Genomic DNA, 13,406 nt, shown 5'->3' with positions numbered 1-13,406 from the left:
ACTAGTACTTAGTCTCACTCGGCCAAATTTCTTAACTGGGGCAATCATCGAGACTCGGTCCCAGGCCTCGCTGCCAGCCCCCCCCCCTGGGAGTGACCGTCGCTTAATTCTCCCGCTTCAAAAAGAGCATCTTTGTCGTCTTCATTTATCGTCTGAGTGGCTTGCTGCTTGTTTTCTTCGCCGTACATGTGAACTAGTGACTGGCACTTCGCAGCTAGTACTCTTCTCGATTTTTCAAACTCATTGTCGTTGGGTATATCGAATGGATATTTCTTCTCAGGTATCGCTGTATGCTGCACTCTCTTAGTTCCTTGCCCCCGGGTGGGGGATAGGGCCGGACATCAATGTTCTCCATCTATCCCTATTCTTGGCCACAGCTGCTGCTGCGGCCCACGATGTTATAGCCTGCGAACAGGCTCCCGAGTGGGGTTTCCGCGAGCGAAGCGAGCCGAAGAGCGGGGGCCCCCTCAGGCCCCGCTCGCATAACTCCACTCGCTTCGCTGGCGGAAACCCCACTCGGGAGCCTGTTCGCGGGCTAACGATGTTAGTCCCAGCTCGGCGCGTTCCTTCTCCACCGTTCTCCGCCATGTTTCCCTTGGCCGTGTGGGTTTCGGTTTGGTGCCATACGCAGAACATGACCTATCCACTTCCATCGCCTGCGTCGTACTTGTGAACTGATCTTTTCGATTCCCGCTCTTCTCTGAATTTCATCATTGGACACACGCATGGGCGAATGGAATTTCAGGATTTTCCTTAGGCATTTGTGAAGAACGGTGTCAAGCCTTTTTTCATCTGCTTTTGTCATTCTCCAATGTCATCGGCATAGTCTAGGTCTTCAAGCTGTCTCATCATCTTCCATCGAATCCCCGTATTACCTTGCGCTGTAGTCCTACACATAATCCAATCTATTACCAACAGGAAGAGAAACCCTGACATTACACAACCTTGTTTCACACCTGCTTTCACGGTAAACCAATCCGATTTGCCTGCTCCATCGATCACTGCACACTTGGTGTTGCTGTAAAACAATTTGACCATTCTTATGAACTTTGATGGTATTCCATTAGACTGCATTATCCTCCACAGTGTTTCGCGGTGGACACTATCAAATGCTTTCTCGTAATCTACAAAACAGGTATACAGACTTGCATTCCATTCCAGCGATTGTTCGATGACATTTCGAAGCACAAAGATGTGTTCAGTCGTGCTTCGCCTACTTCTGAAAGCTGCCTGTTTTCCCCTTAGCATCCCATCCACTGCATCATGCAGTCTAGTAATAATTACTCTTCCCATAACTTTCGCTGGTGCAGATAACGTTATTGCACGCCAGTTGCCACAGTCAGTAAGATTCCCCTTTTTGGGAAGCTTAACGATCAGACCACAATTCCAGTCCTCCGGGATTTCCTCTGTCTCCCACACCGTGCGAAAAAGGTCTTCTAGCACGCACGCAGTTGTCTCTATGTCAGCCTTCAGTAGCTCTGTTGTGATTGAATCCATTCCAGCTGCTTTGCTATTCTTTGCTATTCTTACCGATCTCTTCAATACCTGAACCAGTCATCTGTTTTTTTTTCTTGTGAGGGAACCTAAGCTTACAAGCCCCGTGTTTTTTTATTAGGTTCCCTCGCCATTTTGTTTCTATCTTAAATGATCTTATATTATATTGTAGTCTTGTATATTAATTATTATCTTGTATATTGATTTGTATTATCTATTTCTTCATAATTATATTTTTTGTTTGTTTGGCAAAATAAATAAATAAAAATTCATGTTCTTCAGAGCCTGCTTTATTTCCTGTCAGGTGATACATTCGTCGCTGACATCTATTTCGTTTGGCTGCCTATCCTCGACAACTGCGGGGGGGGGGGGGGGGGGGGGGGGGGGGGGGGGGCTACTGGATCAGGCCGGTTCAGGACATTGTCGAAATGTTCTTGCCACCTATGTCTGATCTCCTATTCTGTTGTTAATAGCTTTCCATCCTGGTCTTTCACCATGTTCATTCTTCATGGCTGATCGTTACATAACGTCTTCGTTACCTAATACACCTCTTTGAGGTTACCATTCCTTGCAGCCTCCTCGGCTTCCCTTGCAAGCCATTTGCCCATTTTCTCTTGTCCGCTCTCAAGCTTCTCTTTACTTCCTTGTTCTTCTCATTGTATTCTATTCTCCTTCTTTCTCTTATCCTTTCTGATCTTATCTCTTCCATCTTCTTCTTCAATTTCCTTCTTTCGTCAATTTTTCTCCAACTTATTACACTTATCCAAGTGTTGCTCTTCCTTTGTCTATGACCAAGAACTGACTTTGCTGTTTCGCTGTAGGCCTTCTTGATGTTCGACCATTTCTCCTCGACGCTTTCGGCATTCTGGGTGTCATCGTTTCCTGTTTCATCTGACTCATCTGACTCAGTTCCTACCAAGCAGCTAAATCTGTTCTTAAGCTCTAAGACAAACCTTTGTTTAATCTCAGGCACCTTTAGCTTGCTCAGCTCATATTTCCGTGCAGTCGTTTCGCCTTGCTTTCTTACCACCCCACTTAGCTTTAATCGAATATTTCCAACAACGAAGTTGTGATCACGTCCTACGTTGGCTCCCCTGAAGGCCCTGACGTCCTGTACCGATCTCTTAGGTATTCCATTAACAGCTATATGGTCGATTTCATTCCTTGTTCTTTTATCTGGAGAGGTCCAAGTGAACTTATGGATGTCTTTGTAGGGGAACATGGTTGTTGTGATGGCCATGTTGTTAGCCGCACAGAACTCTATGAACCTCTCACCATTATCAGATCTGTCGCTTCCTAAACCGTGCTTACCAACCACTCCGTTTTCGCCCTCCAACTGGTGCCCTAACTTTGCATTCCAGTCACCCATAGTTATTATAATGTCATCTCGAGGTGTCCTGTCATACACCTGTTGCAGTAGTTCACAGAAACCGTCTTTTTCGTCGGTGTCAGCGTCATTGGTCGGTGCATAGACTTGAATAATAGTTGTTTTTATGTGCTTGGAGTTGAACCTGGCTGTTATTATTCTATCGCTCACAGGGTTCCAGCTCTCCAGGGCCCTAGATGCCTCCTTGCTCATCATAATGGCCACACCACTTTGGTGTTGGTTGTCGTTTCTGCCGGCGAATATTATATTCTCTCCTGTTTGTGTCCTAACCTTCCCAGACCCTGTCCATCGACATTCACTGATCCCTAATATCTCCACCTTGTACTTTGCCATCTCTCTGCAAACCTGAGCAGTCTTTCCGGTGCTGTACATAGTACGCACGTTCCAACATCCCACTCTCACTGTCTTCTTAGGGTGAGTCAACGCCCTTATCCGCATGCAAGTTTCCTTTCGGCTTTCACCTGCATTCCTCATACTGCTGTCCATCAGAATGATGGAGTCGTCTCCCGTAAGACAGCAGGCCGCTGATCTCGCTCCTTGGTAGTTATCGGCACACTCAAAAGAGTGACCTTGACATCAATTTCTGGTTTCCGTAATCACCTTGCTTTTACGGGATGGGGTGATTGGCCCCATTCCCAACCCCCAACCTGGAGGACCAGGGATTTTCTGTCGGGCTGTCCTTCCCTTAGCCACGGGTACATGGTATTTAAAGGCGCGGGAAGCTCGCCTTTCGCCATTGTCACTCAACTACATAGTATTACCAGGGTCACCAAACGTGGAGGTGTGACATGTGACTTGCTGGCAGAGCCTTTTTGAGACGGTAGGCATTTCTCGGCACTTACGAGAGCTACCTAGTGGCAACAGTAGCTCTCACCGGGACCTTTTACCAGCCTTTGACCCCAATATGCTGCACTAAAAACTGAAAATTGTTGCTGGCTCCTACTCTTCTCCATTTTTTGCTGCGCGTGTTTATAAAAATTTAGCTGCGTGAAAAATTTGGACGGAAAGTTGGTCAAACTCGAAAGCAGGTAGGCTTTCAATTCTTTCATTTGTCATACCATTACCTTCACGTACCTTCCATGTAGCGGAGGAGAGCTTTCATATTAGTAGCTGTTTTTTTATTTGTGTTTGTACTTTTCTGTTCGTTTATAAAATCGTTTATGGCCTCCTGGCTTTCGGTGATGCCTGTTTCAGTTTCCACATCAGAAGTTTCCCGATCTATAAGATAATTTAGTAAAAATTCGCTTGGTGAATATTCGTTTTCTTCGTCCATGTTGTAAGCTCTGTAAAATATTTGGTAGTTTCTTTGCGAAGAACGAGAGTATGTACACGTTTCTTTCGCAGGTTTAGTTGCAAATTTTGAATCTGCCGGCTTTCGAAAATAAGCGGCACGCAATGCATGCAGAAGTGATGACGTTTAACAAGCGCCTCTTTAATATTTTTAAGCGATGACGTCAGGAAATCGCTTATTGCCATCGCCCGACCGACCGGATCTTTTTGTCTTTTTGTCTGTTTCGGTCGAACAGAAATCAAGTTTAACTTGATAACAAGAAATCGCCGCATAGAACACAAAAGCAAAATACTCCCGTGCAGTTAGAATGGAACACTACAATGTATAAACGAAAGAGACTAATTACATATGATGGGATCTTTTAGAATTAGTAGACAGAAATTTCTAACTCTTATAACAATAAGGGCCACTGTGAGCAAGAGACCGTTTGACCTTTCTCGCAGCTTAAAAGCTAGCTCCCGCGTATCGTATGTCGTTTATCGGAAGTCACACACTACAATATAACGCAATCTACTGTTGTTCAATTGAGCAAATCTACGAAGAAAATGTATTATTAACTTTGCATCCTTGGCCTACCTACTGTTAATTCTGTATTTATTTGAATTCCATCATCATATCCTAACTATGCTATTTAGACAATCACCAACATTGCTTCTTAGGTTTAAAAAGTGTACACTGCAATTGGATAACAGTCTTTATCCCGCCCTCAATTATGTTAGACCCTTTGTGAAACGTCATCGCTTCTGCATGCACTGCATGCCGTTTATTTTAAAAGCTGACAACTTGTGAAGCGTGCCACTGATTTGGCTGACCTGCCAGAATTTTAGGAATTTTAATTTGCTCTTACAGGAATCTTACATTTATTTTTAGATATCCTGTTGTTGTTGCTGCTTTAACAAAAATTGCGTTACATTTAATTAAGAGTCACATTTCATAAACGACATTCAATACCCGGCGTGGGTATGGGCTAGTAGTACTAAGGTCAAATGCCGTCTTGTTTACACTGTTTTGAATGAAGAGCTGTCTGCTTCATTGATTGCGAATTCTGTTCACATATATTCAGAAAAAGCACTTAGATCATCTTCAAATAAGCTCACTGTGATTGCTAGAGTTTTCGGATGTTATGGTTATGCGTATTTTTTCTAATCGAATCCAATAACTTATTTTCCAACACTCTCTCCTTGCCCAAAGTTTCCGTTTTAACAGAAAGAAAGCAAACACAGTTTGCCGATAATACAAGTTGCAAAGAAGTATTCTCGTTCACAAATACCACAAAAAATGAAGAATGAGCCCTTGGGGTCTGTGCCGCACGCAATGTATCAATCACACTGCACAAACTACTGATACTACTACAGATAAACCAGTTCTTCACAAAACTGTAAAGTTTGAAAAGATCCAGTGAGTGGAAGGAGAGAAGGAGAGGACCCTAGGAACGAGGTTGTAATCCGGACATACTGTAGTGTTTGTTCCTATTTTAGATAAATACCTTAGCTATGAGATAATCTGTAATCATTGGTTAGCACACCTTAACCGCAGTCACGTGATTATACCATTATATCATTGTACATAGATTAGTTGATTCAGTTCTAATAAAGCAGTTGTGTAAGCACCTTGGCCTGTTTCACTGCGTACTCTAAAGTAGTACCTCGAACCCTTAATACACAACAACTGGCGACGAGGATGGCCACTCTTGGAACGGTGTAGAGTCGTTCAATCCCGGTTCGGAAGACTGGAACGCGTACTGCGAACGTTTCGACCAGTACGTGATCGCAAATGATATCAAAGATGAAAAAAAGATCGTGGCTACATTTCTGACTTCGATAGGAAGCAAGACATACAACGTCTTGAGAGATCTGCTAGCCCCAGTGAAGCCGTCCGAAGTCAAATATGAAGATTTGGTGAAAACCTTACGAGATCACTACGAGCCAAAGCCCATCGTGATCGCCGAACGTTTCCACTTCCACAAGCGTGAACAACACGAGGGGAAAGGTGTGGCGGCATACAGTGGAGCCCTGATGAAGTGTTCTGAACATTGTGCCTTCGGCACATTCTTACAAGAAGCCCTAAGAGACCGATTCGTCTGTGGTCTAAGGAGCAAACAAATTCAGAAAAGGCTTTTGTCAGAGAAAAAGCTCACGTGGAAAGAAGCAGTAGAAATTGCGTTGGCAATGGAAGTTGCTGATAAACAAGCAAACAACTTCAGGAATTCGCCCGCAGAAGGCAACTTACATTATGTGAAACCACCGCATCCGCCCAAGATGCCCAAGCCAAGAAAGCCGTGTTTCCGTTGTGGCGAGAACCACGTCCCGCAAAAATGCCGATTTAAAGATGAGTTCTGTCGGAAGTGCAAATCAAAAGGGCACATCGCCAAAGTGTGCAAGAAGGATCCACCTGGGTCGTCAGGCAGTTACATCCATGGATCACGTCCAGATCGGGGAAGCCGATCAGTTCGGTACGTGGAAGACGACGCCGCTCTGAAAGAACTGAATGACGAGTTCAAATTATTTCAGATCCACCAGGAAAAGCCTGAACCATCCATCAAAGTTCCCGTAAAGGTGAATGGTGAACAATTTTTAATGGAATTGGACACTGGTGCTTCAGTTTCAATCATGTCCGAGGATGCCTGGAAAAGGAATTTCCCGAAAGTTCCACTGGAGGAATCTAAAATAAAGTTGAGGACCTACACAGGAGAAGCCCTCGAAATCCTTGGACAAGCACGAGTCGAAGTTACCTATCAAGACCAGACCGCCAATTTACCGCTCCAAGTCATAAAAGGACAAGGACCAAGCCTGTTTGGAAGGAACTGGCTAAGGAACATTAAGTTGAACTGGGGGTCAATTAAGAAGATAAGTAGTGACCTAGATAATGTGTTAACTAGACATCAATCAGTATTTAAGGATGAATTAGGTACTATGCAAGGCGTTAAGGCTAAATTATTCGTCAAGTCCGAATCAAAACCGAAGTTTTTCAAACCGCGCCCAGTACCGTATGCTTTAAAGGGAGCCATTGAGCAAGAATTAGATCGCTTAGAAAGTATGGGAGTGATTGAAAAGGTGCGCTACTCAGAGTGGGCGGCACCGATAGTTCCTGTGGTTAAACCTGATAATTCAATTAGAGTTTGTGGGGATTATAAAGTTACCGTCAATTCCGTTTCGGAAGTTGACCAGCACCCGTTGCCAAACCCCGAAGAATTGTTTGTAACTTTAAGTGGGGGTGAGAAATACAGTAAGCTAGATTTGTCTAGAGCTTATCAACAAATTCTTTTAGATGACGATTCTAGAGAATATGTAACCATAAATACTCATAAGGGTTTGTATAGGCCCACTCGTTTACCTTTTGGGGTATCCTCCGCATCAGCTATTTTTCAATCAAAAATTGAGCAAGTACTCCAGGGTATACCAATGGTTGTTTGTAGAGTAGACGACATTTTAATATCGGGGAAAAATGACCAAGATCATTTAGATCATCTTAATGAGGTTCTAGAGAGGCTGGAAAGCGCTGGCTTGAGGTTGAAGCTTAGCAAATGCAAATTCATGCAGCCTACCGTTGAATATCTGGGTTATCGAATCGATGCGAAAGGAATACACGCGATCGAGAAGAAAGTCGAAGCCATTAGAGAAGCGCCCGCACCCGAAAACCAGCATCAACTGAGGTCATTTCTCGGAATGATCAATTATTATTCGAAATTCATCAGTAATTATTCGACCATCACTCATCCGTTAAATGAGTTACTGAAGGACGGGGTCGAATGGAAATGGTCTGAGGATCAGCAAAGGTCGTTCAATCAACTTAAGGACAAATTGTCCAACGCGCCCGTTTTAACGCACTTCAGCGAAACGTTGCCGTTAAAGCTCGACACAGATGCCTCACAGTATGGCATCGGCGCAGTCATCTCGCACGTGTTACCCTCTGGAGAAGAGCGACCAATTGCTTATGCTTCGCGCACATTATCCAAAAGCGAGCGTAATTACGCGCAGATCGAAAAAGAAGCGCTCAGCATAATTTTCGGGGTGAAGAAATTTCACCAATACTTGTACGGAAGAAAATTTCTTTTAGTCACGGATCACAAACCGTTAACCACGTTGCTGGGACCGAAAAGTGGAATCCCGACTCTGGCAGCCGCACGACTACAAAGATGGGCGTTATTGCTCGCCGCGTATCAATATGATATCGAGTATCGTTCGACAGAAAAGCACGCAAACGCCGATTGTTTATCCCGTTTGCCGATACACAGCGACAAGTCGTATGAAGAAGTCGATGAAGTCAGGCACATCAACTTGTTGCAGATCGAATCTCTTCCAATGAATGTCGATCAAGTTCGCAAAGCGACGCGAACAGATCCGATGCTGTCAAGAGTGCTACAGTTCGTGATGACAGGTTGGCCGGATAAGCAAATCGCACCGGAAATCACGCCATATTTCCACAAACGTCACGAAATTACAGTCGAAGATGGTTGTTTACTGTGGGGAATTCGAGTAATAATTCCCGGCCATCTTCGCGAACATGTGTTATAAGAGTTGCACGCAGGACATCCCGGAATAGTCCGTATGAAGTCACTCGCGCGACTTCACGTTTGGTGGCCTAATCTCGACAAAGATATAGCCACAGTCGTACAGAAGTGTGACAATTGCCAAAAGTCACGCAACAAACCCCAACAAGCACCCTTACACCCGTGGGATTGGCCAAAGATGCCTTGGCAGCGAGTACACATCGACTTTGCAGGTCCATTCATGGGAAAGATGTTCCTGATCGTCGTCGATAGTCACTCAAAATGGTTTGAAGTAGAAATAATGCCTAGCATTACCAGTGCAGCGACAATCGAGAAACTTCGCGACATGTTTTCTCGGTATGCCATTCCACAGCAACTCGTGAGTGACAACGGTGCGCAGTTTACTTCAGAAGAGTTTCGTAAATTCACGCAAGCGAATGGCATCAAACATACGCTTGTTGCTCCCTATCACCCGCGATCTAACGGCCAAGCAGAGCGTTTTGTTCAAACGTTTAAGCAATTTTTTAAGGCTGAGGGGAGCAAATCGATTAAGCAAAGTTTAGCGCGATTTCTGTTCAGTTATCGAACAACCCCAAACAGCACAACAGGTCAAACACCAGCCGAGTTATTCTTTAATCGTCGATTGAGGACGAGGTTAGATTTAATGCGTCCTGATCTCGGTCGTTTGACAGGCAAACCGATCAGAAAGCCAGACACGACAAGGTCAGCAAAGAGAGAGAATTTACACTCGGGGAACAAGTTCTGGTGCAGAACTTCCGTGGAGAGCCGAAATGGCTTGGTGGTGTCATAACGGAGCAGACTGGTCCTGTCTCCTATAAAGTTTTAGTCGGAGATCAACTTTGGAAACGCCACGTTGACCAGATGCACCAAAAACGTGAAGACAGCCTAAATGGCACTACAGAAGTTAGCGTGACACCTTCAAATGATGCAATCGCTCAGGATGTCGTTGACATCCAACCGGTAACGCCTCCGCAAATAGAAACCGCGGAAAACGCCACGCCAGAGCCAAGCGAAATTATAAGTAGCGAAAGTAGCAGCAATGCGGCAACGCACGCAACCGCGATGGCGCAATCTCAACCTCAACCACGCTATCCAACTCGACAGCGCAAAGCTCCGCAACGCTTAGGATTTGATACAAAATGATTAAATTAGTTAATTACACACCTTTAGAATAAGTGTGGGGGAATGTAGTGTTTGTTCCTATTTTAGATAAATACCTTAGCTATGAGATAATCTGTAATCATTGGTTAGCACACCTTAACCGCAGTCACGTGATTATACCATTATATCATTGTACATAGATTAGTTGATTCAGTTCTAATAAAGCAGTTGTGTAAGCACCTTGGCCTGTTTCACTGCGTACTCTAAAGTAGTACCTCGAACCCTTAATACACAACACATACCCCAACTCGCATGCCGGCATTAATTGATAGTCATCGCTTAAAAATACACCAGTTGGACCGTTTTTATGGAAACGGTCTGTATGGCAAAATCCCGACCAAGAAAGAACCAATCAGAACGCTCGGATTTACCTAAGACTGGCTTTGTCACATAATAAACAGCTATATAGCATACACTAAAATGTATAATGAGATATATCTTTCAGAAAACACACACAAAACCAAAAGTTGTTGATACGAAACCGAAACTTTTCAAACTAAAACGAATACAGGAAGAGTACGGAAATTTGTATTGACTCTGGTTGGGTGCGAGACTAAAACACGTTCGGGTGGGGTACTCCTCTGGGTGTTAGAACCCCTTTCACGTTTCAGACTATAAAAATATTAAATTTACTACCCCATCTCATACTAAAGAGTTAAATTGTACACCCCATCTCAGGCTGTGAGTGAAGAGGTCGTTCTTATTTTTAATGCCGGTTTCTCAACATTACATCATTCATTATTTGTCTTAGCACGTTTCAAAGCGTGATTTAGGCAAGTAGTGAGGTATAAATTTGGCAAAATTTTTCCCTATTCAGAGACCACATTTCACTTAAAGGTCAAAATTGGAACTCTATCGCAGACCTCAGGGAGTGCGTTTCTCAAAAGTACCGCTACCGAACACACTTCGGCCCCTATTTTTTGAACATCATTGGGCAGTGTTATTTTTGTTCGAAAACCAGTCTTTTATGCTTTGTAGATGTAAGATTTCACTTTTTTATTTTATTTTTTTTTTGGAGTTACCAAACTCATTACAATTGAGTGGTACGTTTATAAATTTTTAAAATACTGATATAGGTATATTCTGCTAGGTTAAGTTTAAACTAAAAGCGATCTTGTTCTGTTTTCCCATCTCTAGTGAGAAATGAAACAAATTTGTGGTATAGGGACCATAAAATGCTCCATTGCGCTGGGCATCGTTATGCCATTTGTATGGGGGCTCTATCGACTGACCATGGTTATTGCAGATGCAGAAAGTTCGGACTTGACAACCAGAGACATCGCCTTAACTATTGGAACACCCGTTTCAGGCTTGGTGTTTTTGATGATTTTTATTAAAATGCTACGACATTGTTTGGTATGTAATATCCCACATGGACTCACTGATTATAAGCTCTGGACATAGGCTCTGTTTATAAGAAAATTTGAGTGAGCTTATACGAGAGAGTGGGTGTTTAAAAACGTAAAAAAAAATAAATAAAAAAATCACGCTTCAAAAGTAAATCATCACAAAGAATTTTGTGGTAATCAATCGAAACAATTCGAGGTTGTGCAAAGCACACACTTCGTACATAAAACTGAGATCAAATTTTGTTTTTAAGTATGCTTTGTGCTGTTGCGGGAGAGTTATGTCAGATTTGGAGAGCAAATGCTTTTGTCGCCAGACTGATGGGATTATGACAGGAAGGCGTTTAATGAGTGCTTTGTTTAGTAAAGCAGAAACAGGAAGTTAATGTACCTTTTTAATATTTTTTTCCGCTGTAGATCTTTTGCTTTCCCGTCGGTTGTGGCCACAGAAGGTGTATTTTCACTGGCAGAAGCACTAAATCTCTTCAAGAAATTCTATTGTCCGTCGACAACAAAATTCCGACAGAAGAGCAACTTCAGGAATTCAAAGATAACGCGCTACCTTATTTGAATGACTTTAAGAGTGCGCTTGAAAAGACAATGACAACAACATTCCGGTTTATCTTCTCAGGGAGCGCAGTCGAGCGATTTGGGGTTCCACTCATGATGCCATACAAGGCTATAGCACGTCCATCTTTCAGCATCGGCTCATTAAATACTGACGTAGACGTCATGTTTTACTCTTTGGAAGATAAAGCTTCCTTTTCAGGTCAGGGGAACATATTCCTCGAGCCTCGTGTTACCGAAGGGTTTATTGGATACGCCAAACTCACATATGTCACTCCTGGCGTCGAAGGAACTTGTGTCAGTTCAAAACTATACAAACGTAAAGCTAAAGATGCCGTTATGAACATGCCTGTAATCAACCTTCCTGGCAGACCATGGAGTTGTGGAATGACTGAACTGACTCCTAATATACGACTCGTTTCTAAAGGCCCAACGTTAAAGCTCCGTGTTGCGCCATTCTTCGAAGCTGATATCACAATTTGTATTTGGTGCTCTGAGTGGCCACCCAAGAGCGACTGGCCTACCCGACCAAGATACTGGCCAAAGGTAGATGATGTACAGAGGATAACGTCACTTGGCTGTCATCTTGTGACCAAGCCAGCACCAAAAGACCAGGACAAAACAAGCTGGAGATTCTCCTTTTCGTTGGCAGAAGTTGAACTCTCTAAACTTGTACCAGAAACTGCGAGGAAATGTTTCTTGGCCCTGAAAATCATTTTAAAAGATCATCTTCAGCCAGTGGCCTCTGGAATTACTTCATACCACTTAAAAACGATATTTCTAAACACTCTAGAAAAAGTGCCAGTGGCTTTCTGGGTAGATGAAAATATCGAAGAATGTTTCCTGACACTGTTGACGGAGCTTCGCGATGCTCTGGAGTCCATGAATTGTCGCCATCACTGGTTTAGTAAAATTAATATGTTTGCCAAATATACATCCTGCTTCTGCATTGAAACAAGAACCTCGCAGCGCTTGGCTAAGAAGGTGCAAACGATTCTTAACAACCCAGCTCCATTTATCTTTGACGACGGCTGCTGTTGTCTTTCCCCGTGTTGTTTACGCGCGCCGCACAACAACGTCACTCGCCGCACCAATGAGCAATTCCTTGCTGAGTATGACGAGGTTATGCTATCTGCCGACGGATACGTGATCGCAGGAACACATAATCCTATAGATCCTGTTAGCAACCGATATCAGTTTTCTGTATCCCCGTCTCCAAGGTGCGAGGCACAACTTGACACCAGCTTATATTCAAGTGGGAACAACAGTCAAGAAATTACCACAGAGCCTGAGCAACTTGTGACCTCTATTCCTACCATGGACAATGCCGAGCAAGAACCGAGCTTCTGCCCGGGTGAAGCCGAGGACGATTCGTTTAACGGATCTCTACCAATTTCAGTTACTTCTCCCCTTCTAGGATTTCAAGCTCGTCGCCTCCAGAACTACATGGCAGCATGACGACCCTCCGATTTATCAATATACATTAATTATTAAGCGAAAAACTGAAACTCTTTACCTAGAATTGTTATAAGGAGATCCAGCATTCTTCACCATGTAATGTAGATGTTTTTTTTTCTTTTATCATGCATGCAGCTCTTTTTGAAAGTATAACCTCGTTAAGCACAAGAAGTACTCCTGGCATGATTTGAG

At 43.5% G+C, this 13,406-nt stretch overlaps 1 protein-coding gene and 1 pseudogene across 2 annotated transcripts in view; one reads left to right on the top strand and one right to left on the bottom strand.

Moving 5' to 3' along the window:
• Nucleotides 1-44: 44 nt before the first annotated feature.
• LOC144648595 (uncharacterized) lies at nucleotides 45-4,154 on the bottom strand (annotated as a pseudogene).
• Nucleotides 4,155-11,075: 6,921 nt separating this feature from the next.
• LOC144648864 (uncharacterized) overlaps nucleotides 11,076-13,406 on the top strand; it is a 2,547-nt gene continuing 216 nt past the window's right edge. The window contains exons 1-3 of one of the 2 annotated variants that reach the window (XR_013569790.1): nucleotides 11,076-11,199; nucleotides 11,607-13,315; nucleotides 13,350-13,406. The exon at nucleotides 13,350-13,406 is cut by the window's right edge and continues 216 nt beyond it. Coding sequence is in view for 1 of the 2 variants with exons in the window: in XM_078508310.1 (XP_078364436.1) it covers nucleotides 11,077-11,199; nucleotides 11,607-13,214 (1,731 nt within the window). In the remaining variant the exon portion in view is untranslated. Of the gene's footprint in view, nucleotides 11,200-11,606 lie in introns of both variants that reach the window. The other variant, XM_078508310.1, reaches the window with a different exon arrangement.

Source organism: Oculina patagonica, chromosome 4 (assembly GCF_052425735.1).
Source record: "Oculina patagonica isolate OP01 chromosome 4, crgOcupat, whole genome shotgun sequence".
NCBI lineage: Eukaryota > Metazoa > Cnidaria > Anthozoa > Scleractinia > Oculinidae > Oculina > Oculina patagonica.
Note: the sequence above shows the minus strand (reverse complement) of the source record. Positions and strands in the feature narration are given on the sequence as shown.